At 46.2% G+C, this 26,554-nt stretch overlaps 1 protein-coding gene across 1 annotated transcript in view; it reads left to right on the forward strand.

Moving 5' to 3' along the window:
• Positions 1 to 26,554, forward strand: part of cmtm4 (CKLF-like MARVEL transmembrane domain containing 4) — an 86,315-nt gene that overhangs the window by 48,555 nt on the left and 11,206 nt on the right. Inside the window, exon 2 of the mRNA XM_060837928.1 lies at positions 13,198 to 13,374. Coding sequence (XP_060693911.1) covers positions 13,198 to 13,374 — 177 coding nt within the window. The remainder of the gene's footprint in view (positions 1 to 13,197; positions 13,375 to 26,554) is intronic.

Genomic DNA, 26,554 nt, shown 5'->3' on the forward strand with positions numbered 1-26,554 from the left:
GAGGAGGTTGTGTTTGTTTGGATTACAGTTTCAAGGAGCTGGTACAGACCTGATGGGTTGAATGGCCTCCTGTACAGTGTGTGATTCTAATCTATAGTTAGCCTCATACATTAGTGCCAGGTCACACTGTGTAACTGAGCTGGGCAAGAGCTGGGGCGTAGAAGTGGTTCTGAGTCTGTTGTAAGGGGCACTGTGCCCTCTGTGTGTGTGTGTGTGTGTGTGTGTGTGTGTGTGTGAGAGAGAGAGAGAGAGTCATGGTGTTGGGGAGAGACGTGCCCCTCAGCAGCCATTGACCTTGTGTTGTGGCTGTTTGAGCGGACTCTCTGTGCACCACTGGCTGCCAGGTTGTTTGTTGTTTCATTAATGTTCAACATGAAGCCGTTGGTTACCCAGAAACGGGAAGCCAGCAGGAGGTCAGGTTACTGCTCTGTTCAAAATGAGCCGACATCTCTCCGAGTGAGTGTGACTCAGTGCAAGTTTTCTTCTATGTTCTAAAGTTTATATGGAACAGTGTCCACGCTCCCGAGAGGGAAATGTTTCATTGAGACAATTCTCAGTATTATGTAGGTAAAGTTTGTGTGGCTGTGACCCCGCGCCTCAGTGAAGCTGCATTTATTGCCGGTCTCTGGTGTTCCAGTCAGTTGGTTTGGTTTGATAAGTGTTGAGGATATTTTAACTCCCGGGTGTGAGGGGGGGGGGGGAACCTGGCTGAGCCAGTAGCAGCAGCAGCAAGCGGGGGTGGCACGGTGGCTCAGTGGTCAGCACCACTGACCCGCAGCACTAGGGACCCGTGTTCGATTCCTGTTTGCACATTCTCCCTGTGTCTGCGTGGGTTTCCTCCCACAGTCCAAAGATGTGCAGGTCAGGGTGAATTAGCCATGCTAAATTGCCTCAGCATTAGGTACATTAGTCAGAGGGAAATGGGTCTGGGTGGGTTACTCTTCAGAGGGTCGGTGTGGACTTGTTGGGCCGAAGGGCCTGTTTCCACACTGTGGGAATCTAATCTAAAAGATATTTCTGGGAGCTGCTGAGCTGAAGGAGCCTCAGCCATGGGAGACCAGGCTGTGTTATAAAGGAGGACAGTGTTGGAGTTGGCTGGGGGAATCAGATCCAGGTGATAATGGAATGGGACAGATCCCACTCTGAGCTTTGTCAGTTAGGGGGGAATTAAAATCATGGTTACAGTCTGGAACCACATGGGGATCGCGCCATCTTACATTTATCTAATGCCTTTCACGTAGTTGAAATGTCCCCAAGTACTGCTTCAGAGTGCTTTCAGACAAAGTTTGACTCCAAGCCATTCCAGAGAACGTTAGATAACTTATTCCAATGGGAACAGGAGGAAGCCATTCAGCCCTTTGAGCCTGTTCCATCAATCAATGAGATCCTTGCTGATGTGTGGCTTGACTCCATATACAGTACCTGCCTTTGGCCCATACCCCTTAATACCTTTGCTTAACAAAAATGTATCAATCTCAGATTTAAAGTTAACAACTGATCCAGAATCAGCTGGTGTTTGTTGAAGAAATTTCCAAACCTCTACCTCCCTTTGTGTGTAGAAGTGCTTCCTAACATCGCTGCTGAATGGTCTGGCCCTAATTCACAGATATTGCCCCCGCGTTCCAGAATCCCAGCCTGTGGGAATAGTTTAACAGAAAAAGACAGTAGATAAAGATAATCAGACACCCTTTAACCTTCTAAATTCAAGAGAAAACAGGCCTAATTTGCATAATCTCTCTTTACAACAATCCCTGAAGTTCAGATAATCATTCTTGTAAACCTACATCATACTCCATCTAAGGCCCATATATCCTTCCTCAGACTTTGATTCCTGACTGAGCTACTGGACATTGTTTGACAGGAGATTTTAACATGCATAATACACAAGACTTTATCCAATGCTTGGTTCATCCCCAACTGGAGTATTGTGCCCTAGACCCTACACTTTTGGAACAATGTTAAGGAAAGAAAGAGTGCAAAATAAAAGTGACTGGGACTGATCCCAGAGCTGAGAGACTTCAGTTATGCGGATAATTTGAAGAAGCAGTCAACTCTTAAAGGGTATAATTAGTTAGGCTGGGTCTGCAGCAGGTGACAGGAAAACTAACTCGATGGAGAAACCTACTTTAGCTCATGTTCACCAGTCTACTTGTCACAGATATATTTGTGCATGACAGTATTGATAAGAGTGACCACAGTACAGCTTTTATAAGGACAAAGTCCCACCTTCATATTGAGGATACCGACCATTGTATGGTATTGCAGTGCAACCAAACTGAATGGGACAGACTTAAGCAGCAGCAGGAATATACTCCAACCTCAAGGCCTGGCATATCCTCCACTCAATTGTAATCATCAGCCCGGGGATTAATCTTGGCTCGAGGGAGAGTGTAGGAGGCTATGCCAAGAACAGCAACAGGCATAACTAAAAATCAAGCTACCAAACAGGACTACTTGCATGCCAAACAAAATAAGCTACAAGGGATTGAGGTAACCAATCTCACAACCAACAGATTCGATCTAGGCTCTTCAGTCCTGCCACACCCAGTCATCAATGGTGGTAGACAATTAAATAACTCACAGGAGAAGGAGTGTTCATAAATATCCCCATCCTCAATAATGGAAGAGCCCAACACTTCAGTGCTGGGATAAGGCTGAAGGATTTTCAGCAATATTCAGTCGGAAGTGCTGATTGGATAATCCATCTCTGCCTCCTCCAGTGGTCCTGTGTCTTACAGATTCTAGTGTTCAGCCAATTCAATTCACTCCATGTGACACCAAGAAATTGTTGGAGGCACTGGATACTGCAAAGGCTATGGGTCCAGATAACATTCCAGCCTTTTCCTGGATCATCACTAATGGTCCCTGTGGAATTTGTACATGGACTTCAGTAAAGCCTTTGATAAGGTTCCACATGGCAGGCTGTTGGAGAAAATGCAGAGGCATGGAATTTAAGGTGATTTAGCAGTTTGGATTGGAAACTGGCTTTCTGTAAGAAGGCAGCAAGTAGTGGTTGATGAAAAATATTCAGCCTGGATTCTGGTTACTAGTGGTGTGCCACAAGGATCTGTTCTGGGACAACTGCTGTTTGTCATTTTTATAAATGACTTGGACGCAGGCATGGGTGGATGGGTTAGTAAGTTTGCAGATGACACTAAAGTCGGTGGAGTAGTGGACAGTGTGGAAGAATGTTACAGGTTGCAGGGGGACTTGGATAAACTGCAGAATTGGGCTGAGAGGTGGCGAATGGAGTTCAATGCAGTTAGGTGATGCACCTTGGGAAGAATAACAGGAAGGCAGAGTACTGGATCAATGGAAAGATTCTTGGCAGTATGAATGTGCAGAGGGATCTTGGTGTCCATGTACATAGATCCCTGAAAGCTGCCACCCAGGTGATAGAAGGCATACGGTGTGTTAGGTTTTATTGCTTGAGTTTCGGAGCTGCAATGTCATGCTGCAACTATACAAAACACTAGTGCGGCCGCACTTGGAATATTGTGTACAATTCTGGTCGTCTCATTACAGGGAGGATGTGGAAGCATTGGAAAAGATGGAGAAGAGATTTACCACGATGTTGCCTTGTCTGGAGGGAAGGTCTTATGAGGAAAGGCTGAGAGACTTGGGTCTGTTCTCATTGGAAAGAAGAAGGCTCAGAGGGGATTTGATAGAGACATACAAGATGATCAGAGAGTTAGGTAGGGTAGACAGTGAATATCTTTTTCCTAGGATGATGACGTCGGCTTTACGAGGGGGCATAACTACAAATTGAGGAGTGATAGATTTAAGATATATATCAGATGCAAGTTCTTTACTCAGAGTGGTAAGGGCGTGGAATGCCCTACCTCCTAATGTAGTTAACTCAGCCACATTAGGACATTTAAACAATCCTTGGATAAGCACATAGATGATGATGGGGTAGTGTGGGGGGATAGGCTTAGATTAGTTCACAGGTTAGCGCAGCATCGAGGGCCGAAGGGCCTGTTCTGAGCTGTGTTCTAATTTGCCGCCTCGAACAGTGTGCAGTATTGGGTAAGGGTTGTTCGAGGTAGACTGGTGCAACCAAACCTCCTTTTGTCTTTGAACACAAACCAAAATTGCTGGAGAAGCTCAGAAGATCTGACAGCATCTGTGAAGAGAAAACAGAATTTGCTTCAAGTCCAGTGACCCTTCATCAGAACTGGTGATTTGTGATGGAGGATGCAGTACCATGGAGTATCCACAGAGAAGGTGATATTTTTGGATAACAAGGAGGCTTATTTCATGACAGTAATAGGTACAACTACACTCGGTCGGGGGCAATGATTAGAACCTTAGGGAGCTGTGACAGATATACCTCTGTCTCTGAAAGAGAGAACAGGACTCTTCATCTCCATCCACTGACTCTCTCTCATGATTTGAATAAGTGGAGCCAAAGTAACATGAATATTAATAACCGTTAATTTATAGAAATCATGCTCAACAACTAGCTGTTCCCTGAGCCACTCAGTCCTGATCTCATTACAACCTTGGTTCGACATGGACAAAACAGCTGAATTCCAGAGGGGAGGGAAGAGGGACAGCCCTTGACATTATGGCTGCATTTGACAGAGTGTGGCATCAAGGATCCCCCGCAAAACTGGAATCAATGGGTATTGGGGGCAAACTCTCTGCTGGTTAGAATCATACCTGACACGTTGGGAGATGGTCGTAGTTGTTGGACGTCAGTCATCTTAGCTCCAGGACATCAATGTAGGAATTCCGCAGGATGGAGATTTTCTAATCAGCCAGTTCAGAGATGTTATGACACACTGGCAGTGCAGTGGCTGAGTGGTTAGCACTGCTGCCTGTCAGCGCCAGGGACCTGGGTTCAAATCCACCCTCGGGAGACATACTCTCTGGAGAATGTACGAACTCCACTCAGAGATGTTCTCCCTGTGTCTGCGTGGGTTTCTTCTGGGTGCTCCAGTTTCAAAGATATTCAGGTTAGGGTGAATCGGCCATGAGAAATATTCCATAATGTCCAGGGATATGTAAGCTCGGTGAGCTGGCCACAATAAAATCCCCATGTGGGGTTACAGGTATGGGGTGGGTCTGGCTGGGGTGCTCTTTGGAGGGACATTGCAGACTTTCTACACTGTAAGAGTTCTATGAGTGGGTGGGACTTGAACCCAGGACATCTGACTCAGAGATTGGAACACTAGACCCAACCATCTTCAGCTGTTCATCAATGACCTTCCCACTTCTGACTTGATGGAGGCAAGACTGGGGGCGATGTTCAGAAACTGAACTGGATCAGAGCAGGTCAGAGGCTGTGTGTGTGTGTCTGTCTGTACCCTGAGAAATACTGCAGTTCAAGAAGGTGTATGACCACCATCACTTTCTAGGTAATTGGGCCAGCGTTTTATTGCCTGTTCCCAATCAGCAACCACGCCCCACAAATGAAGCAAGAGAGATGCGGAGAGGTTTAGGGAGGGAGTTCCAGAATTTAGGATCTGATCACCTGTGGAGCAGGGAAGGAAATTTGGAAAGTGCAAGAGAGCAGAACTGGAGGAGTGCAGAGATCCGAGAGTGTGATAGGGCTGGAAGGGGACTCGAAATGGAGAGGCTGGAGACCATGATGGCATTTGACATGAGGTTGGCATTTATTTCTGCTGTGGTTTCGAGATGGTTGGAATTTCTCCTCTCTGAGAAGGAAAACCTCTGAACAGATTTGTTAAAGTTGCTGAACATCATGAGGGGGCTACAGCGAATAGTTGAAGGGAATCTGTTCCCAGCATTGGAAGGATTAAAACTAATTTTTGAGGATGTTGGCAAGGTGACCAAAAGTGACTGGAGGCAAAATATTTTGCGGCTGAATGGGTGGGGTTTGGAATGCGGAGCCTAGGAGGATGCTGGAGGCATGGGGTCAATTGAGGCTTTTGAGCCAAAATCCGCCTGGAAGAGAACCAAAGCTGCAGGGGAAGGGTGGGGAGCTAACACAGACTTGATGGATTGAATGGCCTCCCCCTGTGGTGTGAGGATGAAGAGTTTGTGATTGAGAGTATTGTGTGTGTGTCCATTGATACCTCACTTCTGGAGGACAGTCTCGTTACTCCCCTTGTTAATCCTGTCCACCATTACTGTAGAAACATAGAGAGTAGGAGCAGGGGTCGGCCATTTGGCTCTGCTTCAGCCTGCTCTGCCACCAGGATGATCATGGCCAATCATCCAATTCTGTCCCCTGTTCCCATCCTGTTCCCATTTTCTCTTTGTATTCTTTGATCCCTTTAATGCTAAATATTGTATCTTAGAGATATATAGCATGAGAACAGACCCTTTGGTCTAACTCATCCATGCTGACCAGATATCCTAAATTAATCTAGCCATATTTGACAGCATTAGGCCCATATCCCTCTTAAGCCCTTCCTACTCATATACTTATCGACGTACCTTTTGAATGCTGTAATTGTACCAGCCTCCACCACCTCCTCTGGCAGCTTATTCCATACACGCATTATCCTCTGCATGAAAAAGTTGCCTCTTAGATCCCTTTTAAATCTTTCCCATCTCTTGCCCTAAACCTATACATTCTTCTTTTGGACTGTCCTACCCTGGGAAAAGACTTTGGCTATTCACCTTATCCATGTCCCTCATAATTTGTGAGGTTCAACTCAGCCGGTCCTTATTACAGTCATCACTTTTAGTGGAATCTTGCTGTACAAGTTTCATATATTACAAAAGTGACTAACAACAAAATACTGAGTTAAAAATCACACAACACCAAGTTATAGTCCAACAGGTTTAATTGGAAGCACACTAGCTTTCGGAGCGCTGCTCCTTCATCAGGAGATTGCCCTTTTCTATCCTTTCCTATCCAAATATTTGTCCAAATACCTTTTAAATGTTAATGTACCCGGCTCAACCGAGTCCGCTAGCAGCTCATTCCATATGTGTACAGCGCTCTGTCTAAGAAGAAAAATGTTGTCCCTCAGGTTCCCTTTTATACTTTCCCCTCTAATCTTAAAACAAAATATTGTTTCATGGAGACAGGCCCTTTGGCCCAAACTGGTCCATGCCAACCAAAATGTCTGCCCACGCTAACCCCATTTCCCTGCACTTGGCCCATATCCTTATAAGAGTCTAGATTAGAGTGGTGCTGGAAAAGCACAGCAGGTCAGGCAGCATCTGAGGAGCAGGAAAATTGACTTTTCGGTCAGAAGCACTTCATCAGGAACAAAGGCAGGGAGCCTCCGGGGTGGAGAGGTAAATGAGAGGGGGTAGGGCTGGGGAGAAGGTAGCCAAGAGTGTAATAGGTGGATGGAGGTGGGGTAAAGCTGATAGGTCAGAGAGGAGGGTTGAGCGGATAGGTGGGAAGGATGATTGGCAGGTGGGACAGGTCATGAGGATGGTGCTGAGCTGGAAGGTTGGAGCTGGGGTAAGGTGGGGGAAGGGGAAATGAGGAAACTGGTGAAGTCAACATTGATGCCCTGGGGTTGAAGTGGTCCGAGGCGGAAGATAAAACATTCTTCCTCCAGGCGTTGGGTGGTGAGGGAGCGGTGGTGGAGGAGGCCCAGGACCTGCGTCCTTGGCAGAGTGGGAGGGGGAGTTGAAATGTTGGGCCACGGGGCGGTGTGGTTGATTGGTGTGGGTGTCCTGGAGATGTTCCCTAACGCGCTTTGCGAGAAGGCGTCCAGTCTCCCCAGTGTAGAGGAGACCGCATCTGAAGCAATGGATACAATAAATGACATTGGTGAATGTGGAAGACTTCTTTGGGGCATTGGATGAAGGTGAGGGGGGAGGTGTGGGCGCAGGTTTTACAGCCCCTGCGGTGACAGGGGAAGGTGCCAGGAGGGGAGGGTGAGTTGGTGGGGGCGCGTGGATCTGACGGAGGGAACGGTCTTTGCGGAAAGCTTATAATCCTTTCCTATCCAAATACCTTTTAAATGTTGTTAATGTACCCGGCTCAACCACTTCCGCTAGCAGCTCATTCCATATGCGTACTGCGCTCTGTCTAAGAAGAAAAATATTGTCCCTCAGGCTCCCTTTTATACTTTCCCCTCTAATCTTAAACTGACACTCTCTAGTCCTTGATTCCCCAACCCTGGGAAAAAGACTAAGTGCATTCACACTATCCATGTCTCTCTCGATCTGATACACTTCTGTAAGGTCCCTCCTCGGACTCCTACACTTCAAAGAAAAAAGTCCTCGCTTATCCAACCCCTCCCTATACCTCAGATCTTTGAGTCCAGGCAACACCCTTGTAAATTTCTTTTGCACCTTTTCCAGTTTAATAACCTCCTTCCCATAGCAAGGTGATCGGCTTGGCCGGTGCTCTGGTACATTCCAAGGTCGTGGATGGTCCTGTGGGAAAAGAAACTGTGAATTAATTTCTGCGCTTGCCTCAATGACTGTCATCAGCTGGTCTTTGATTCAGTAATTTGAGAGGGGTCAGTGAGGCAGCTACAGTCTAAGGGCTGTTGGGAGAGAAAGGGTGAAGGCTGAGGTTTGAGAATGGGGGTGGACAGGGAAAAGGATGGGTACATACTGGAGCTGGTCAGAGACATTCCCACAGGGACACTGGTTGGTTGCTGGATTGGTTGGTTGATTGTGACTGATCACCCAAGACCCTTCAGTTGTTATGGCTCTGGGAGAACTCCCTCTCTCGCGCCTCCACTGCAGTGGTTTTCAGGCACCTCCCAGTTCACCCTGAAACTGCATTTGGCTGGAGGCTGCTTATAACAGGTGAAGGGAGTAATTTATTCACCAAGTCGGAGTATTCTACTTTGCAGTTCCACAGCACCCATATGCCTTGCCTTGTAGAATATTATGGTCACGGGGTCAGGGATTCTCCCCAAAACAATCTGACAACGTTGCCAATTTTACTGATTTTCTTTTTCATTTGAGCTTCTAAACCTTCATTCAAGTGGATCTGGACATCGCTGGCTGGGTCAGCATTCATTGCCCATCCCTAATTACCCTTGGGAGGTGATAGTGGTCATCTTATTGAGCTGCTACAATCCTTAGGGTGCAGGGAGACCCACCGTACTGTTACAGAGGAGATCTCGATACTGACCCAGCAGGACATTGTTTGTTTGTGGTTTACATTCTTGAGTGGTTTCAATGCCGATTTGCTACATCTGATGTGCAGTCAGCTGCACAGATGGTCTGTAGGAGTCAGGTACACCATAATGCAAATGTGCAGGAAATGTCACCTCTCTGAATCTGTCATTTAAAAACATTCATCCACCTAAATCTCAGAAAAAAAGAAAATAACTTGCACATTGGTAGCAGCTTGACTTGGGGATACATCATTGAACCCCTTGTTTTTTCCTCCTAAATATAGTCAATGTTGTACTGTAGGAAGCACATTGGTCAATTTAGGCACAGCAGGATCCCATGGAAACATGTGTAAAAAGATAATTAGTTTTTGCTGATTTTGAGGGATAAATATTTACCAGAAAATCGGGACGGTGGGGGTGTGGAGAAAAGGGAGAATGAGGCCATTCAACCTTCAAATCCATGTTGGCGCTCTCTGCAGAGCAATCCAGTCGGTTCCACTCTCCATTTAATCCCTGTAACCCTGTGAGTTTATTTCATTTGAGTCCCTGTCCAATTTCCATTAGAAATCATTCGCTCTCTGCATGAACAACCCACTTGTGGGAAGTGTGTTCTAACTCATTGCCCCTTACCGCTATCAAACAACATCCTACGGACCCACATGCCATGGAAAGCAGTTGAGGGCAAAACATTGAATATTTTCAAGAAGGAGGTAGATATAGTTAGGAGTCATAAAGATGTACAGCACGGAAACAGACCCTTTAGTCCAACCCGTCCATGCTGACTGGAAATCCTAACCTAATCTCGTCCCATTTGCCAGCACCTGGCCTCTGGCCTATATCCCTCCAAACCCTTCCTATTCACGTACCCATCCAGATGCCTTTTGAATGCTGTAATTTTACCAACCTCCACCACTTCCTCTGGCAGCTCATTCCATACACGTACCACCCTCTGTGTGAAAAAGTTGCTCCTTAGGCCCCTTTTAAATCTTTCCCCACTTACCATAAACCTATGCCCTCTAGTTCTGGACACCCCCAACCCAGGGAAAAGACCTTGTCTATTTATCCTATCCATGCCCCTCATAATTTTATAAACTTTTTTTTAGATTCCCTACAATGCTGAAACAGGCTCTTTGGCCCAACCAGTCCACACTGACCCTCCGAAGAGTAACCCATCCAGACCCAGTCCCCTACTCATTCACCTAGCACTATGGGCAATTTAGCATGGCAAATTCACCTGACCTGCACATCTTTGGACTGTGCGAGGAAACCGGAGCACCCGCAGGAAACCCACGCAGACATTGGGGGAATGTGCAAACTCCACACAGACAGTTGCCCGAGGTGGGAATTGAACCCGGGTCCCTGGGGCTGCGAGGCAGCAGTGCTAACCGCTAAGCCACCATGCTGCACCAATGCCAACCTCTATCAGCCTCTGACGCTCCAGGGAAAACAGCCCCAGCCTGTTCAGCCTCTCCCTATAGCTCAAATCCTCCAACCCTGGCAACATCCTTGTAAATCTTCTCTGAACCTTTTCAGGTTTCTCAATATTTGTTCGATAGGAAGGAGACCAGGATTGCATGCAATATTCCAAAAGTGGTCTAACCAATGTCCTGTAAAGCTGCAACATGACCTCCCAACTCCTGTACTCAGTACTCTGACCAATAAAGGAAAGCATACCAAACACCTTCTTCACTATCCTATCTACCTGTGACTTCATTTTCAAGAAACGATGAACCTGCCCCCCAAGGTCTCTGTGTTCAGCAACACTCCCCAGGACCTTGCCATTAAATGGGTAAGTCCTCCTCTGATTTGCCTTTCCAAAATGCAGCACCTCACATTTATCTAAATTAAACTCCATCTGCCATTCCTCAGCCCATTGGCCCATCTGATCAAGATCCCGTTGTAATCTGAGGAAACCTTCTTCACTTGTCCACTACACCTCCAATTTTGGTGTCATCAGCAAACTTACTAACAATACCTCTAATGTTCACATCCAAATAATTTATATAAATGATGACAAGTAGGGGATCCAGAACTGCTCCTTGTGGCACTCCACTGGTCACAAGCCTCCAGTCTGAAAAACAACCCTCCACCACCACCTTCTGTCTTCTACCTTTGAGCCAGTTCTATATCCGAATGGCTAGTTCTCCCTGTAATCAGTGAGATCTAACCTTGCTAACCAGTCCCCCATGAGGAATCTTGTTGAATGCCTTAATGAAGTCCATATAGATCATGCCTACCGCTCTGCCCTCATCAGTCTTAGGGCTAAAGGGATCACAGGATATGGGGAGAAAGTGGGAGCAGGACACTATGTTGGATGATCCTATTGAATTTTTTTTATAAATAGAAAGCAGGAATCATAATCAGTGCTTCTCCTGGAGGCCCACTGAAGATGTTACTTAGTAGGGTGACGAAATGTCTAGAAATGAACCTTCCAGCTCAGCGAGCAAACCAACATCCGGATCCCATTGAATGGTGGAGCAGACTCCTGTTGCTATTTTCTACGATCCCTTTAGTCCTAGGAGTTACATCTACCTGCTCCTCAAACATTTTTTGTTTTGGCCTCAACCACGTTCAGGGGCAGTGAATTCCACAGGCTCCCCACGGTCTGGATGAAGACATTTCTCTTCAGTCTCAATGATGACCTCTCAGACTCTGACTACTGGTCACAGAAGGGATTGGAGAGGGTGAGACGGTGCCCTATCATTGCTAACAACGTCATTGTAAAGGCAGAGACCAAGACAGTGACCAGGAGCAAAGCAACGGTCAGGATACATAGTGGCAGGGGTTGAGTTCGCCCTCAATTTGCAGAACATTTGAGGGAGGGCAATGTTGTTAATGGGCTGACCAATTAGAGAAAAGCTTTCCCCCATCCACAAATCGAAATGTTCAACTCAGGAGTGGATTAGATTCTGTCAACAGCCAATGTGGGCAAGAGTCTTTGCTCCTGATTGGAAGAGCAATGAGAGATTCCCCAATGGGATCCCCTTGTCAGGGGCTCTGGGATCTAGTCAGGTGTGGAGATAGAGGTTCCAACTTGAGGGAGGAAGGAAGCTATTAGAGTCATGGGGAGGGGTAGAGGTGTGGAAGGGGAAGAGAAACAGGCTGCAAACTGGGATGGTTGGGGTGAGAAAGAGGCCCCAGGGGTTATTGGGAACAGGGTGAGACTGGAAGGGGGCTGAATGAGAGGGATGCAGCAACTGCATCTGGTGTTGGGGAGACTGAGGCTGCAAAAGTGAAAGAACTCTTTCAAACCTTTTGACAAAGGGACAAAGGGCTACTTACTGGGAGCCAGGAATGGTTGAAATCATTGAGATTATGAGTTCCTTGAAAATGAGTGTGGAATCTCTAGCTTAAAGCTGAAAGTGGGGACAAATGTCGCGAATGTTATCGTAATGAGCACAAAATTGTTAAATTTTAATTGAGGTTGAGACCAGAGATGCATCACAGTGGCTCAGTGGTTAGCATAGCTGCCTGACAGCACCAGGGACCCGGGTTCAGTTATAGCTTCATACAACTGTCTGGTGTTAGCACATTCTCCCCGTGTCTGTGTGAGTTTCCTCCCACAGTCCAAACATGTGAAGGCTAGGGTGGATTGGCCGTGGGAAATAGGGTGGGTCTGGGTGGAATGCTCAACAGAAGGTTGGTGTGGGCTCGATGGGCTGAATGGCCTGCTTTCACACTGTAGGGATTCTATGAGGACAGTGACAAGGGTATTAACTTGGTAAATGTTTTCAGCTTTGCACACATATTGGGGGCATAATTAATTGTGACCCCTTTAGTGCGTGGGAGGTGTTTAGGATGATTTGGTTTTTATGTTGGAGTGTCTCAGTTACTTTGGAAAATACAATATTATTGTTAACTTTCATGTGCTGATTTAAATACAGTAGTCTTTAAGGAATACGTTCTGGCTTTAGGTTCATTTGGAGGATTGATCATTTTTGAGGGTATTGATGAATTCTTCTAATTCTGTTTCTGAGATATATCCCTTGTATCATCACAGGTACATTACTGTGTGACAGCATTGCCTAAAAAAATAGATTGTGAGAAATGTTGGGGGTGAAGGAGAGACACTTGAAAGCCAAAAAATAGCTCTCAGGGAGATCCCTTTGAGGCTGGCTGAGAATTATATTGATGCCTGGAGCAAAGTATTTTATTCTTAAAGTGTGTATTTTCCTTTCAGATTTTGGCACTAATAGCTTTCATCTGCATTGAGACGGTGAAGGAGTGTTTGCCATGTGGGGGTCTATACTTCTTTGAGTTTGTCAGCTGCACGGCATTTGTGGTGACTGGAGTTCTATTGCTGATGTTCAGTCTGAACCTTCACACAAAAGTACCGCAGATCAACTGGAACTTGACGGTAAGATTGGCTGAATTGAGGGGTTGCAGAGCATTGTAGAGTGGTGCAGAATCTTGTTGAAGTGAGAGATCTGTTGCTGAAACTTTTTTCATCTTGGATGTATCAGGACACACGCAAGAATGCCAAATTTCAAGCTGTCACAACAATAGGCTAAAGGGCATGGATGAGATGTTGCTGTGGAGAAAGTAAAGGGAACTGCAGGCTCCCCAAACTCTTGGATGATTCTGAAAAGGCAAAAGGCTTGAACCTATTCCTTTTATTTGCAGAGGATGAGTCCCTATGGAATAATGTATGTCATTTCTAGCAAGCATGAATGAGCCTTGTTACAAACTTAATTCATTATCAAAAATTAGTGTAGTTATTTTAATTTACCTGTTTAATTTTTATCTATTCAGATATGTTATGACACACTTTTGTGAGTAAATAGGACTCGAACTCTAACCTTCTGCCCTAGAGGTTGGACCCTTGTAAATGAGTGCATCTCCAGTCAAACAGCTCATCTATTAACCAGTCTCCTGACCTGCTGAGCTGTTTACTTGGCCGTAGGCCATCCGGTGGGACAGTGGCTGTCCTGATGAGATCATGGTTTGCTGTGTGTCACATAAACTCTCGCAAATGGACCAAACACCATCCTGTTCACATCTGTAATGTACTCCGGCTACCTCACATTATCCGAGTAAGGCAAAGTGTATCAAATATTTGAACAGTTTAAGCAAGTGTTTCAACTAGTCGCTGTACTTAGGAACGTGAGTGCATTTTTGTTTACTTGGAGGATGTTACTCTTGGTCCGAAAAACCAAAGGGAAAGTCCCTCAAATTTTCAAATGTAATCCCATAATATGGAGCAATTGCTGAACCATCTGCAGTGTGCTAACAGCTACACTAACTACCTATTCAATATTGCTTTCTATCACTTTCGTTTACGGAGATGATGTTCACTCTCTACTTGAATCGGAAGCTCAGTGGGCTCCATCCTGAGCTCAGATTCTGAAATGGAGCAGTCTAATGAGACAACGTAAAAACTGAAAGAACTGCAGATGCTGGAAATCAGAAACAAAAACAGTAATTGCTGGAAAAGCTCAGCAGATCTGGCAGCATCTGTGTAGAGAAATTAGTTAATGTTTCAGATGCACTGATCCTTCTTTAGAACTCAGAGACCCCTTTACTCGATGTGTGTGTTGAGAAATCTCTTGTTGGGTTCTCCACAAACCCGCTCCTACTGGTTAGTGTACATGTTGGAATTCTCCAGCTCCTGATTAGTATAAAATTGGCCTATGGCCTTGTTTAAAAACAAGAGAGCAAGTCTTTGGTAAATGCGTAGTCTTTATGCTGAAGCAAGAAGCATTGCTGTTATCGTGTGAGTCACGAACCCTCCCTCTGTCCCACCAGCTTCCCTGTCCGCTTCTGATAACCCCGGGAAGGTGAGGTGTCTCAGACAATTGAGCAACAGGTGAAGCTAGCTGTCTCATGCACTAGGAACACAAGTAGTAGTTTGCATGGACAGGACACTGCCATCAAGGCAAAAACATATTTTTAGGTGAAAGTGACAACTGCAGATGCTGGAGATCGGAGTCCAGGTTAGAGTGGTGCGGGAAAAGCACAGCAGGTCAGGTAGCATCCGGGGAGTAGGAAAATCAGCGTTTCGGGTAGGTTGAAGAGCTCGTGCCTGAAATGTCGATTTTCCTGCTCCATGGATGATGCCTGACCTGCTGTGCTTTTCCAGCACTACTCTAATCAAAAACATATTTTACCTACCCCATATACATTAGTAACATGGCATATCAGTTTTAGTGCCTGTGTGGTGACACATAGGTAAGTCTTATGTCCCAAAGACTGAAGATTTGTCCCAAAGATTTGTATCAAGTGGCATGACCCTTTCAGCTGTTTACAACAGAGTGTACTGACTGTACTCAACCAGCCCATGCTTACAAAGTTCAGATCATGGAACACACACTAAGCTGCTCATTTGATTGGATAGCACTTGCTCGACAGGTTTGCTAAGATTGACACCAACAACCAGCTAAAGGTTATCAGCTAGGATTGCGGTGTAGCTCACTGATACTTGCTGGATGCTACATATTGATACACAGGGTCCTCTACAACAGGAAACTATCCACACATTGCATCTTTCTCAATGATACGTTGTGCATTTGGTGTGGCAGAGTCTTGACCAATCTGACTCCACTTGCCAACCAATCAAAATCCCTTTTCTCACGATGTTCACTTTTTGAAATTTTTCATTCTTGCTCCTGTCCTGATGAGTGCCAGGTGGAAAAAATAATGAACTGAGGTCATAACACATTTCATTTATGTTTGCCTGAAGTGATTACATTCATAGGCACTCTCTTATTTTCAGAGAATCATGTTCAAACCTTGTACCTTGTTTGAATTATCTGGCTAATATAGTCAGGCATAAGTGAGGACTGCAGATGCTGGAGATCAGAGTCTGGATTAGAGTGGTGCTGGAAAAACACAGCAGGTCAGGCAGCATCCGAGGAGCAGGAATATCGACATTTCGATGAAGGGCTTTTGCGCGAAATGTCGATTCTCTGCTCCACAGATGCTGCCTGATCTGCTGTGCTTTTCCAGCACCACTCTAATCCTGGCTAATGTAGTTCCCCATTGCTTTCATGGCAACATCTCAGCCAATTGGGGTCAACTTGCCAACCAATCAGCACCTTTTGTTTATTTTCCTGTAGTATAGACTGTTGTGATTATTTGAAATTTGGCATTCTTGCGGGAGTCCTGAGCAGTGAAGGATTAAAAAGCTTCAACCGAATCTCCCTCTTTTTTTCAGTGAGATTTATACCCTGTATTACCAAGCAATTTGATTTTAAGATGGTTCTCGAGATTGAGAGTTTGGCACAACAAGCGAGATCCTCTGAAAGGAACAAAAGAGATCATGGCTGTGCAAAAACCTACTTATTTGTAATGAATGTTAGTAAATTTCAAATGGTTCTGTTAAATTTATAACAGAGTGGAAAATGGCTATCAGCACTGGGGAAGGTGCGAGAAAGATTGTCACTGACAGTACCCAAGCTGAGAGGTTCCAATTTTCAGAAAATGAGGAGGGAGGGCCTGCTTTTTCAGAAAGCAGGAAGCTGAGATAGCTCTGACCTGATTAAGATCTGAAATAAGAAACAATGTGCTCAGAAATACTCAGCAGGTCTGGCTACGTCTGTGGAGAAATCAAGATGGCAATTCATCTGAACTGGGCAAAGGAGCAGGGTTGAATGATTAATCCTGATTCTCCCTCTCCATAGATACAGCCAGGACCTGCTGAGTACTTGCAGTATTTTTTTTGTAAATCCAAAAGGAAATTTCAAAGAAATGTCCTTACTTGGACACTGGTTAGGCAAGAATTATCAATATATTTCTAGGATAATTCTATAAACACGAAGAAGGATATAACGATCGGGTGAGATGAAGAGGGTTGGGATGAGACTCACTTTGAGCAGATATACCAACATAAATAATTTTGCCTGAACTGCTGAAAAAAACCAAATTGGACAACTAATCTGTGCATGTTTATGCTGAAGCAAAGTGGTTTTCATTCTTGGTATTTGAAGTCAATGTTTATATTGGTATTAAAATACGTTAATCTGAAATCCAAGTCATCATGTCATCAGGAGGATTAACTGTAATTTGTTTCATTATAATCATGCCCATTGTTGATATCATCGTGTAGGTGAAAGTGAGGACTGCAAGTGCTAGAGATCAGAGTCGAGAGTGGGGTGCTGGGAAAGCGCAGCAGGTCAGCCAGCATCCGAGGAGCAGGAAAATCGACATTTTGGGCAGGAGCCCTTCATCAGGAATGAGGCTGGAAGCCTTGGGGGTGGAGAGATAAATGGGAGGGGGTGGGGCTAGGGTGAAGGTAGTTGAGTGCAATAGATGGATGGAGGATGGGGTAAAGGTGATAGGTCAGAGAGGAGGATGGAGCAGATAGGTGGGAAGGAAGATTGGCAGGTAGGACAGGTCATGAGGATGGTGCTGAGCTGAAAGGTTGGAACTGGGGTAAGGTGGGGGAAGGGGAAAATGTGGAAACTGGTGAAATACACATTGATGCCCTGAGGCTGAAGTGTTCCGAGGCGGAAGATGAGGCATTCTTCCTCCAGGCATCGGGTGGTGAGGGAGCAGCGGTGGAGGAGGCCCAGGACCTGCATGTCCTCGGCAGTGTGGGAGGGGGAGTTGAAATGTTGGGCCACGGGACAGTGAGGTTGATTGGTGCGGGTGTCCTAGAAATGTTCCCTAAAGCGCTTTGCGAGAAGACGTCCAGTCTCCCCAATGTAGAGACCACATCGGGAGCAACTGATACCACAAATGACATTGGTGGATGTGCAGGTGAAACTTTTTGATGGATGTGGAAGGCTCCTTTGGGGCCTTGGATGAAGGTGAGGGAGGAGGTGTGGGCGCAGGTTTTGCAATTCCTGCGGTGGCATGGGAAGATGCCAGGAGGGGAGGGTGGGTTGCTGGGGGGCATGGACCTGACCAGGTAGTCACGGAGGGAACGGTCTTTGTGAAAAGTGGATAAGGGATGGGGAGGGAAATATATCCCTGGTGGTGGGGCCCATTTGTAGGTGGCAGAAATGGCAGAAGATGATGCAATGCTGGTGTAAGGTGAGGACCAGGGGAATTCTGTCCCTGTTACGGTTGGAGGGATGGGGTTTGAGGATGGGGTTTGAGGGCGGAGGTGCGGGATGTGGATGAGATGCATTGGAGGGCATCATCAACTAAATGGGAGGGGAAATTAAAGAAGGAGGCCATCTGGTATGTTCTGTGGTGAAACTGGTCCTCCTGGGAGCAGATGGTCATCACCTATCCCCTCTACCTGCCTCTCTGAGCTATCACCTTTACCCTATCCTCCATCCACCTATTGCACCTTCACCCTAGCCCCTCCCATTTTTCTCCCAGCCTCATTCCTGAAGAAGGGCTCCTACCTGGAATGTCGATTATCCTGCTCCTGTGCTTTTCCAGCACCATTCGTGACTCTAATTTCTAGCATCTGCAGTCCTCACTTTCACCAACCTGATGTCATTGTGTGTCTACCCTGTTATTTAGAATTGTCATTAGGGACAGCAAGGGGTGGCATGATGGCTCAGTGGCTGGCACTGCTGCCTCACAGTGCCAGGGACCCGGGTTTGACTCCAGCCTCGAGTGACTGCCTGTCTGGGGTTTGCACATTCTCCCTGTGTCTGCGTGGGTTTTCTCTGGATGCTCCAGTTTCGTCCCACAGTCGAAAGATATGCAGGTTAGGTGAATTGGCTGTGCTAAATTGCCCGTAGTGTTCAGGGATGTGTAGGCTAGGAGCATTAATGAGGGGTAAAAATGGGATAACAGGATAAGGGAATGGGCTGAAAATGTTTTGCTGGAAAAGCGCAGCAGGTCAGGCAGCATCCAAGGAGCAGGAGAATCGACGTTTTGGGCATGAGCCCTTCTTCAGGAATGAGGAGAGTGTGTCCAGCAGGCTAAGATAAAAGGTAGGGAGGAGGGACTTGGGGGAGGGGCGTTGGAAATGCGATAGGTGGAAGGAGGTAAAGGGAAGGGTGATAGGCTAGATTGGGGGTGGGGGGCGGAGAGGTCAGGAAGAAGATTGCAGGTTAGGAGGGCGGTGCTGAATCCGAGGGATTTGACTGAGACAAGGTGGGGGGAGGGGAAATGAGGAAACTGGAGAAATCTGAGTTCATCCCATGTGGTTGGAGGGTTCCTAGGCGGAAGATGAGGCGCTCTTCCTCCAGCCGTCGTGTTGCCATGGTCTGGCAATGGAGGAGTCCAAGGACCTTCATGTCTTTGGTGGAGTGGAAGGGGGAGTTGAAGTGTTGAGCCACGGGGTGGTTGGGTTGGTTGGTCTGTCCGGGCGTCCCTGAGATGTTCTCTGAAACGTTCAGCAAGTAGGCGGCCTGCCTCTCCAATATAGAGGAGGCCACATCGGGTGCAGCGGATGCAATAGATGATGTTTGTGGAGGTGCAGGTGAATTTGTGGCAGATATGGAAGGATCCTTTGGGGCCTTGGAGGGAGGTGAGGGGGGGAGGTGTGAGCACAAGTTTTGCATTTCTTGCAGTTGCAGGGGAAGGTGCCGGGAGCAGAAGTTGGGTTGGTGGGGGATGTGGACCTGACAAGGGAGTCACAGAGGGAGTGGTCTTTTCGGAACGCTGATAGGGGAGGGGAGGAAAATATATCCCAGTGGTGGGGTCCATTTGGAGGTGGCAGAAATGACGACGGATGATGTGATGTATATGGAGGTTGGTGGGGTGGTAGGTGAGGACCAGTGGGGTTCTGTCCTGGTGGCGATTGGAGGGGCGGAGGTGCGGGAAGTGGAGGAGATGCAGTGGAGGGCATCGTCGATCACAGCTGGGGGAAAATTGCGGCCTTTGAAGAAGGAGACCATCTGGGTTGTTCGGTATTGGAATTGGTCCTCCTTGGAGCAGATGCAGCGGAGACGAAGGAATTGGGAATATGGGATGGTGTTTTTACAGGGGGCAGGGTGGGAGGAGGTGCAGTCTAGGTAGCTGTGGGATACTCTTCGGAGGGTCGGTATGGACTTGTTGGGCCAAAAGACCTGTTTCCAATTTCCTATAATTGTAGGGATTCAATTATATTAACCACTTGATTTGGAGGTGAAGCCCTGACTAAGGAATCCACTTTCTCACAATTGTGGAACAGACTTTGAAACAACAACAACAACACCTAGTGTTTATGTAATGCCTGAAGGTATGTTTGTCATGGATTATAAGACAAGAAAATAAGGAAGAGCATAAGTAGGCCATTCAGTCCATTGATTGTGCTCTGTTATTCAACAAGATCATTGCCAATCTGCCCAAGCCCACAGCCCCTCTTGTGCCATCTCAGCATAGCCCTCCACGCCTTGATTATTTCCAAAATCTATCTCTTCTTTAAACACTCCATGATCTCACAGCACAACTCTTTGGGATAGAAGCAATTGCTGTTTTCAATTAACGTCCCTTTATTCTGTAACTATTTACCCCTTAGTCTGAGATTTCCTGACTAGGGGAAACATCCTCAACATCTATCTCAACAAGCCCCCTCAGAACCTTTGTTTCAATAAGATAATGAAATGGAGTGATTAGAATTGAGGATTCTGGAGATGCCAGAGTTGGAGAAAGTTGTAGTAATGGAGGGGATTACAGCAGTAGAGTTTACAAAGAACATGGGCCAACTTCATCTGGATTCCTGATGAACGGCTCATGCCTGAAACGCGATTCTCCTGCTCCTCAGATGCTGTCTGACCTGCTGTGCTTTTCCAGCACCACACGCTCGACTCTGATCTCCAGCATCTGCAGTCCTCCTCTTCGCCTATCACCTGGTGTTGTGTGACCTCTGACCTTGTCCACCCCAGTCCAACACCGGCACTTCCACATCAAAGCCCCTTTAAAAATCTTGAATGTTTCGGTGAGGTCAGTTCTCAATCTTCTAATCTGCAGTGAGTTCAGGCCTAATCTAGTCAATCTCTCTTAAAGAAATCCCTCCATACCAGGCATTGGCCTAGGGATCCTTCCTCGGACTGCCTCCTAAGGTAAGTATATCTTTCCTTTGACAAAAGACCCAAACCAGTTCACAGTATTCCAGCTGTGGCCTGACTGGTGCCTGGTACAATTTCCCTATTTTTATGCTCAGTTCCCTTTGAGGCCCAAGGTCAAGGGTATTGACGGGGTGAATGTGGAATGAATGTTCCCTCATGGGAAAATATAATTGGGGGTCACTATTTGAAAATAAATACTTGCCTATTTATGACAAAAATGAGATTTTATTTCTGAGTTGAGAGCCTTTGGAACACTCTCTTCCTGAAAACCATGATTTGGAGATGCTGGTGTTGGACTGGGGTGTACAAAGTTAAAAATCACACAACACCAGGTTATAGTCCAACAGGTTTAATTGGAAGTACACTGGCTTTCGGAACGCCACTCCTTCACCACCTGAAGAAGGAGCAGGTACTCTGAAAGCTAGTACTTCCAATTAAACCTATTGGACTATAACCTGGTGTTGTGTGACTTTTAACTTCCTGAAAACTGTGGTAGAAGCCAAGACCTTAAATAGGTTTAGGGCAGGGATGAATATATTCTCCACCAGAAGGTGAAAGTACAGTTTTAACCATTTAACTTTTTGTTTCTCAGCTCATGTACAGCAAAACAGAATATTAATTTATTGTCGTTTGCATTCTACAAAAGAAAATGAAGTGTTTAAGTCACCATCCCTTAGTGCCATTTTAATACAGAAATTATATATTAAAAAATCCATCCCACCACTTGCACACCTCTTCCCTATTCTGTACACTCAAATATTGATTCCACTCACCCAGTCCACCCCAGTCTCTCACAATGTACACTCATGTATTCTATCCCATTACATTTCTCCCCTGGCAGAGGAGTTCATTTCTCTGCGTTAACCCTGTCAAGACATGAAATATTTCAAATGCTTCGCCCCACAGTCCTCTAAACATGAGGGAAGAGAAACTGAGTGTCAGCTATTTGACCCCATTAACCCTTTTAATGCAACTATATCCTCAGCCTGAGATGGAACGTGAATTACAGAGGACCAAGGGATTATTGTGTAGATGTGTTCACCAATGTCAATCGATATAGGAACAAGAGAGACCATTCGGCCCCTTGAACCCATCCTTCTTTTGAGTGAGATTGAGGGTGATCTGCAGTCAGGGGTAAATGTAGGATAATAGGGTAGGGGAATGGGCCTAGGTGGGTTACTCTTCAGAGGGGTCAGTATGGACTTGTTGGGCCGAAGGGCCTGTTTCCTCATTGCAGATATTCTATTCTATAAAAAAAACCCCTGCTTTTATCCATCAACATTGAAAGGCCAAAATCCAAAAGCCTGGCCTTAAAATTAACAAATGACTGTGTGTGTATTAGTACCATTTGCAAAGGTTAATTCAGACTTCCACCTTCCTTAAGTTTCCTCATTTCACTCCTGAACAGTCCTGCTCTAGTTTTGAGGCTATGTCTCAATGTCCCAGATTCACAGACTCTATCACTGAGTCCCTCATTATTGGGGACTACCACTTCCTCCAATAGAAGTGGAGATGTTTGCTGATGATTGCATAATGTTCAGCACCATTCGTGATTCTTAGATACTGAAACAGTCCCTACTCAAATCCAGCAAGACCTGGGCAATATCCAGGTTTGGATGCCCCACTATCAACATCCTGAGGGTTACCATTGATCAAGACCTCAACTGGACTCACTGCATAATCACAGTGGCTACAGGAGCAGGTCAGAGGCTGGGAATACTGCAGTGAGTAACTCACCTCCTGACTCCCCAAAGCCTGTCCACCATCTACAAGGCACAAGTCAGGGGTGTGATGGAATACTCCCCACTTACCCGGATGGGTGCAGCTACAACAAGCTTGACCCCCTTCTCGGACAAAGCAGCTCGCTTAATTGGCACCACATCCACAAGCATCCACTCCCTCCACCGACACTCAGTTGCAGCAATGTATAGTATCTAGAAGATACATTGCAAAAATTCACCAAAGCTCCTTAGATTACCCCTCCCTAAGGGTCTACCTACAGCACACAGACTGCAGTGGTTCAAGAAGGCAGCTCACCCCCACCTTCTCGACGGGCAACTAAGGATGGGCAATAAATGCTGCCCCAGCACAGCAATGCCCACAGCCCACGTGTGAATTTTTAAGAATTCCTAAACAGAAGTATTTTACTTTAATCCACTTTATATATTTCCCTCTTACTATACTGGAAATGTAAATTAACTCACCCTTAACCTTTTAGATACCAGGGAATACAAACCTCTCAATTTAAGCCTTAATGCTGGTATCGTTCTGGTGAATCTGCACAGCACTTTTCTAAAGCCAGGATATTCTCCCTGAACATTTGTGGCCTGTGATATTTGCAGTGATGAATAACGCTGCCTAACCAGAGCTTTTGTATAGCTGAAGCATGACTATGCCCTCGTATTTTGATCCTCTCGATATAAAGGCCAACATTCCATCCATCTTTTTTGTTTGATTTATTTTCTGTACCTATCCTAAGATATTTTCATGATCTGTGCACCCACAGCCCAGCTGTCTGTAGCCTCCCAGTGTTTGTATTTTTCACAATTTAGAAAATATCCATTTAGATTGGCCCCATGATTTTCTACATTAATATCCACTTGTGGTTTTTCTGATTTAATTTTATATTTTATCCCATAACATTGTTGGCATTCCACCCCTCCATCTGCAATGTTTATCATCTTTCTTTGAGGACATGGGCAGATTTGGAGTTTTGTCCCATTCTCTAAGTCATTATGAAACCTGGTGAATAACTAGGGCAGAGCCATTCCAGAATGCTGCTGGTTACACTCTGCCAGTTGTAGAAGCTGCGATTGGTCTTGGGTCAGGATTAGGATCTGGGTTAACCCTAACCTGATCATCCACACCCGGTCTCTCAGCCATTAGTGGATATGGGGCTGCTTCACTATCTGAGGAGCTGAGCAGTTTGGTTAATACCTAACTGAGTTAGTCAGTAACTTCTCAAATATTTGAACCCAGCTATTCAGGAGAAACCGTTATCGTGATAGCCCATTCAGAAGATACTGACAAAACCCATTGTTCAATATTGATGGCTTTACAATGAAAATGTTTCAACATATTAAGGCCATCCAGACCTTTCCTGATTCTATTTACTGTTTATCAGACAAAGCACACATTCAGATCAAGCCTTTAAAATGATAATGAGATTTGATGAGAGAGTAGATGGAGACAATATATTTCCATCTGTTTGGGGTTAGAGGGAGTTTAAAATAAAAGAGCAAGGAATCCAGAGGCCAAGTTTAAAGCCCTGGTGATCTGGGATCGAATCGCACCATTGCTGCTGGCAGAGAGGATTCAATAAATACATCTGGAACGAGAAACTAATCTCTGCAATAGCAGGTTTGAAAACATTGTTGTAAAAACCCATCTGGTTCACAAATAGAATAGAATCCCTACAGTGTGGGAACAGGCCCTTCAGCCCAACAAGTCCACACCAACTCTCCGAAGAGTATCCCACCCAAACCTATTCCTCATTACTCTACGTTTACCCCTGACTAATGCACCTAACCTACCCATCCCTGAACACTGGGCAATCCATCTAACCTGCACATCTTTGGATTGTGGGAGGAAACCGGAGCACCAGAGGAAACCCACACAGATACAGGGAGAATGTGCAAACTCCACACAGACTGTCACCTGAGGCTGGGATCGAACCAGGGTCCCTGGTGCTGTGAGGCAACAATGCTAACCACTGAGCCACCGTGCTCCCCCAATATTCCAGACTCTCAGCAACGAGGCTGTCCCTTAACTGTCCTCTTGGCAATTGGGGATGGGCAATAAATGCTGGTCTTGCCTTGGGAATAATTAACTGGTTGCTTAGCCAGCGTGAGGGAGGGAACATGGGGGTGAGTAGTTTGGCACGGTGTTTGGGTTGGGCTGGTTGGGTGGGGGTGGCAGAGGGTGCATGAGGAGGGCTTGTTAAACCTGATTTTCGAATGGTTCCCTGATACTGTCCATGATTTCGGAGAGGTTGTATAGCACCGACTCTGAAAACTCGGCTCCCCAGCCTACCCTTGTATTCAAACCAGCAAAGGGTCAGGAGTGCTGGTGGAGACTTGTGACCGGAAGGCACAACCCCGCCCCCCCCCACCCCCCAACCCTTAACTGGAGCCTGTGGAAAACAGAAATCCCAAGCCGGGGATTCTGGGATCAGGATCTGTTACCATTTTCAGTCAGCTCCCATGTTGACCTGATTCTGCAAAAATATCAGCCCATGTCTGTGTCTTCCACACCTCTGCTGTCCCCAATGGTTAAAGTATTTCCTGTGTTCACACTCCCTGCTCACTGATACTCAGTGTGGGTTCCACCACTCTGCCCCAGACCTTGGCTCAAACAAGCACACAAGAGCTGAATTCTAGAAGAGAGGTGAGAATGACAGCCTTTGATGTCAAGGCTGCATTTGACTGAGTTGCATCAAGGAGCCCTAGCAATACAGGAGTCAAGGGGCAAACTCTCCAGTGATTGGAGATATACCTGACATGTAGGAAGATCGTTGTGGTTGTTGGAGGTCAGTCACCTCAGCTACAGGTCATCTCTGCAGGAGTCCCTCAGGGCAGTGACTTAGTCCCAACCATCTTCAGCTGCTTCATCGATGACCTTCCCTCCATCAGAAGGTCAGAAGTGGGGCATGTTTACCGATGATCGTGCAGTCAGTGCCATTCACAATTCCTCGGATACTGAAGCAGTCCATATCCAAATGCAACAAGGTCTGGACAATATCCACACTTCAGGTGACAAGTGGCAAGTAACATTCACACCACACAAAATGCCAGGCAATGACTATCTCCAATAAGAGACCAGCTAACCACTGTGCCATGTTGTCATTGAACCCCCTCCCCCAGCACTATCAATATCCTGGGGGTCATCATTGACCAGAAATCAAATGGACTTGTCATATAAACACAGTGGCTACAAGATGAGGTCAGAGGCTGGGAATACTGCGTGAAATAGCTCACCCCTGACTCCCCAAAGCCTGTCCACCATCTACAAGGCACAAGTCAGGAGTGGGATGGAATACTCCGCACTTGCCCTGGATGGGGGCAGCTCCAACAACACTCAAGCAGCTCAACACCATCCAGAACAAAACAGCCCACTTGATTGGCATCGCATCCACAAATATCTACTCCCTCCACCACTGATGCTCAGTAGCAGCAGTGTGTGCCATCTACAAGATGCTCTGCAGAAATTCACCAAAGATCCTCAGACAGCACCCTCCAAACCCATGGCCACTTCCACCTAGAAGATACATGGGAGCATCAGCCTCTAAGTTCCACTCCAAAGCACTCACCACCCTGATGTGGAAGTGTACAGTTCTCAGTGCAGTAGGAGCATACCCTGATTTCTGCTGTACTTTGAGCTGAGCTGAGGTGAGACCAGATTCTCAAGCACGAATGTTGCTGGATTAGGTTTAAGGACACGCTCCTATGGGTCCCTTTTAAAGTAAACCACAAGAATGTCAGCAATTCCATTTGGAAGGTTTCATCAAAATGTGGTTATGTTTTTATGTTGAAGCAGATTCCAGATGTATTTTGCTGCACACACTTTGAACTCCGTGTGCATCTGCTGTCCATGTGCCTCCCGGATTTCCGTCTCTGCCCTTACATTTTCTGCAACGCGTTTTAT

Source organism: Hemiscyllium ocellatum, chromosome 17 (genome assembly GCF_020745735.1).
Source record: "Hemiscyllium ocellatum isolate sHemOce1 chromosome 17, sHemOce1.pat.X.cur, whole genome shotgun sequence".
Taxonomy (NCBI): Eukaryota; Metazoa; Chordata; class Chondrichthyes; order Orectolobiformes; family Hemiscylliidae; genus Hemiscyllium; species Hemiscyllium ocellatum.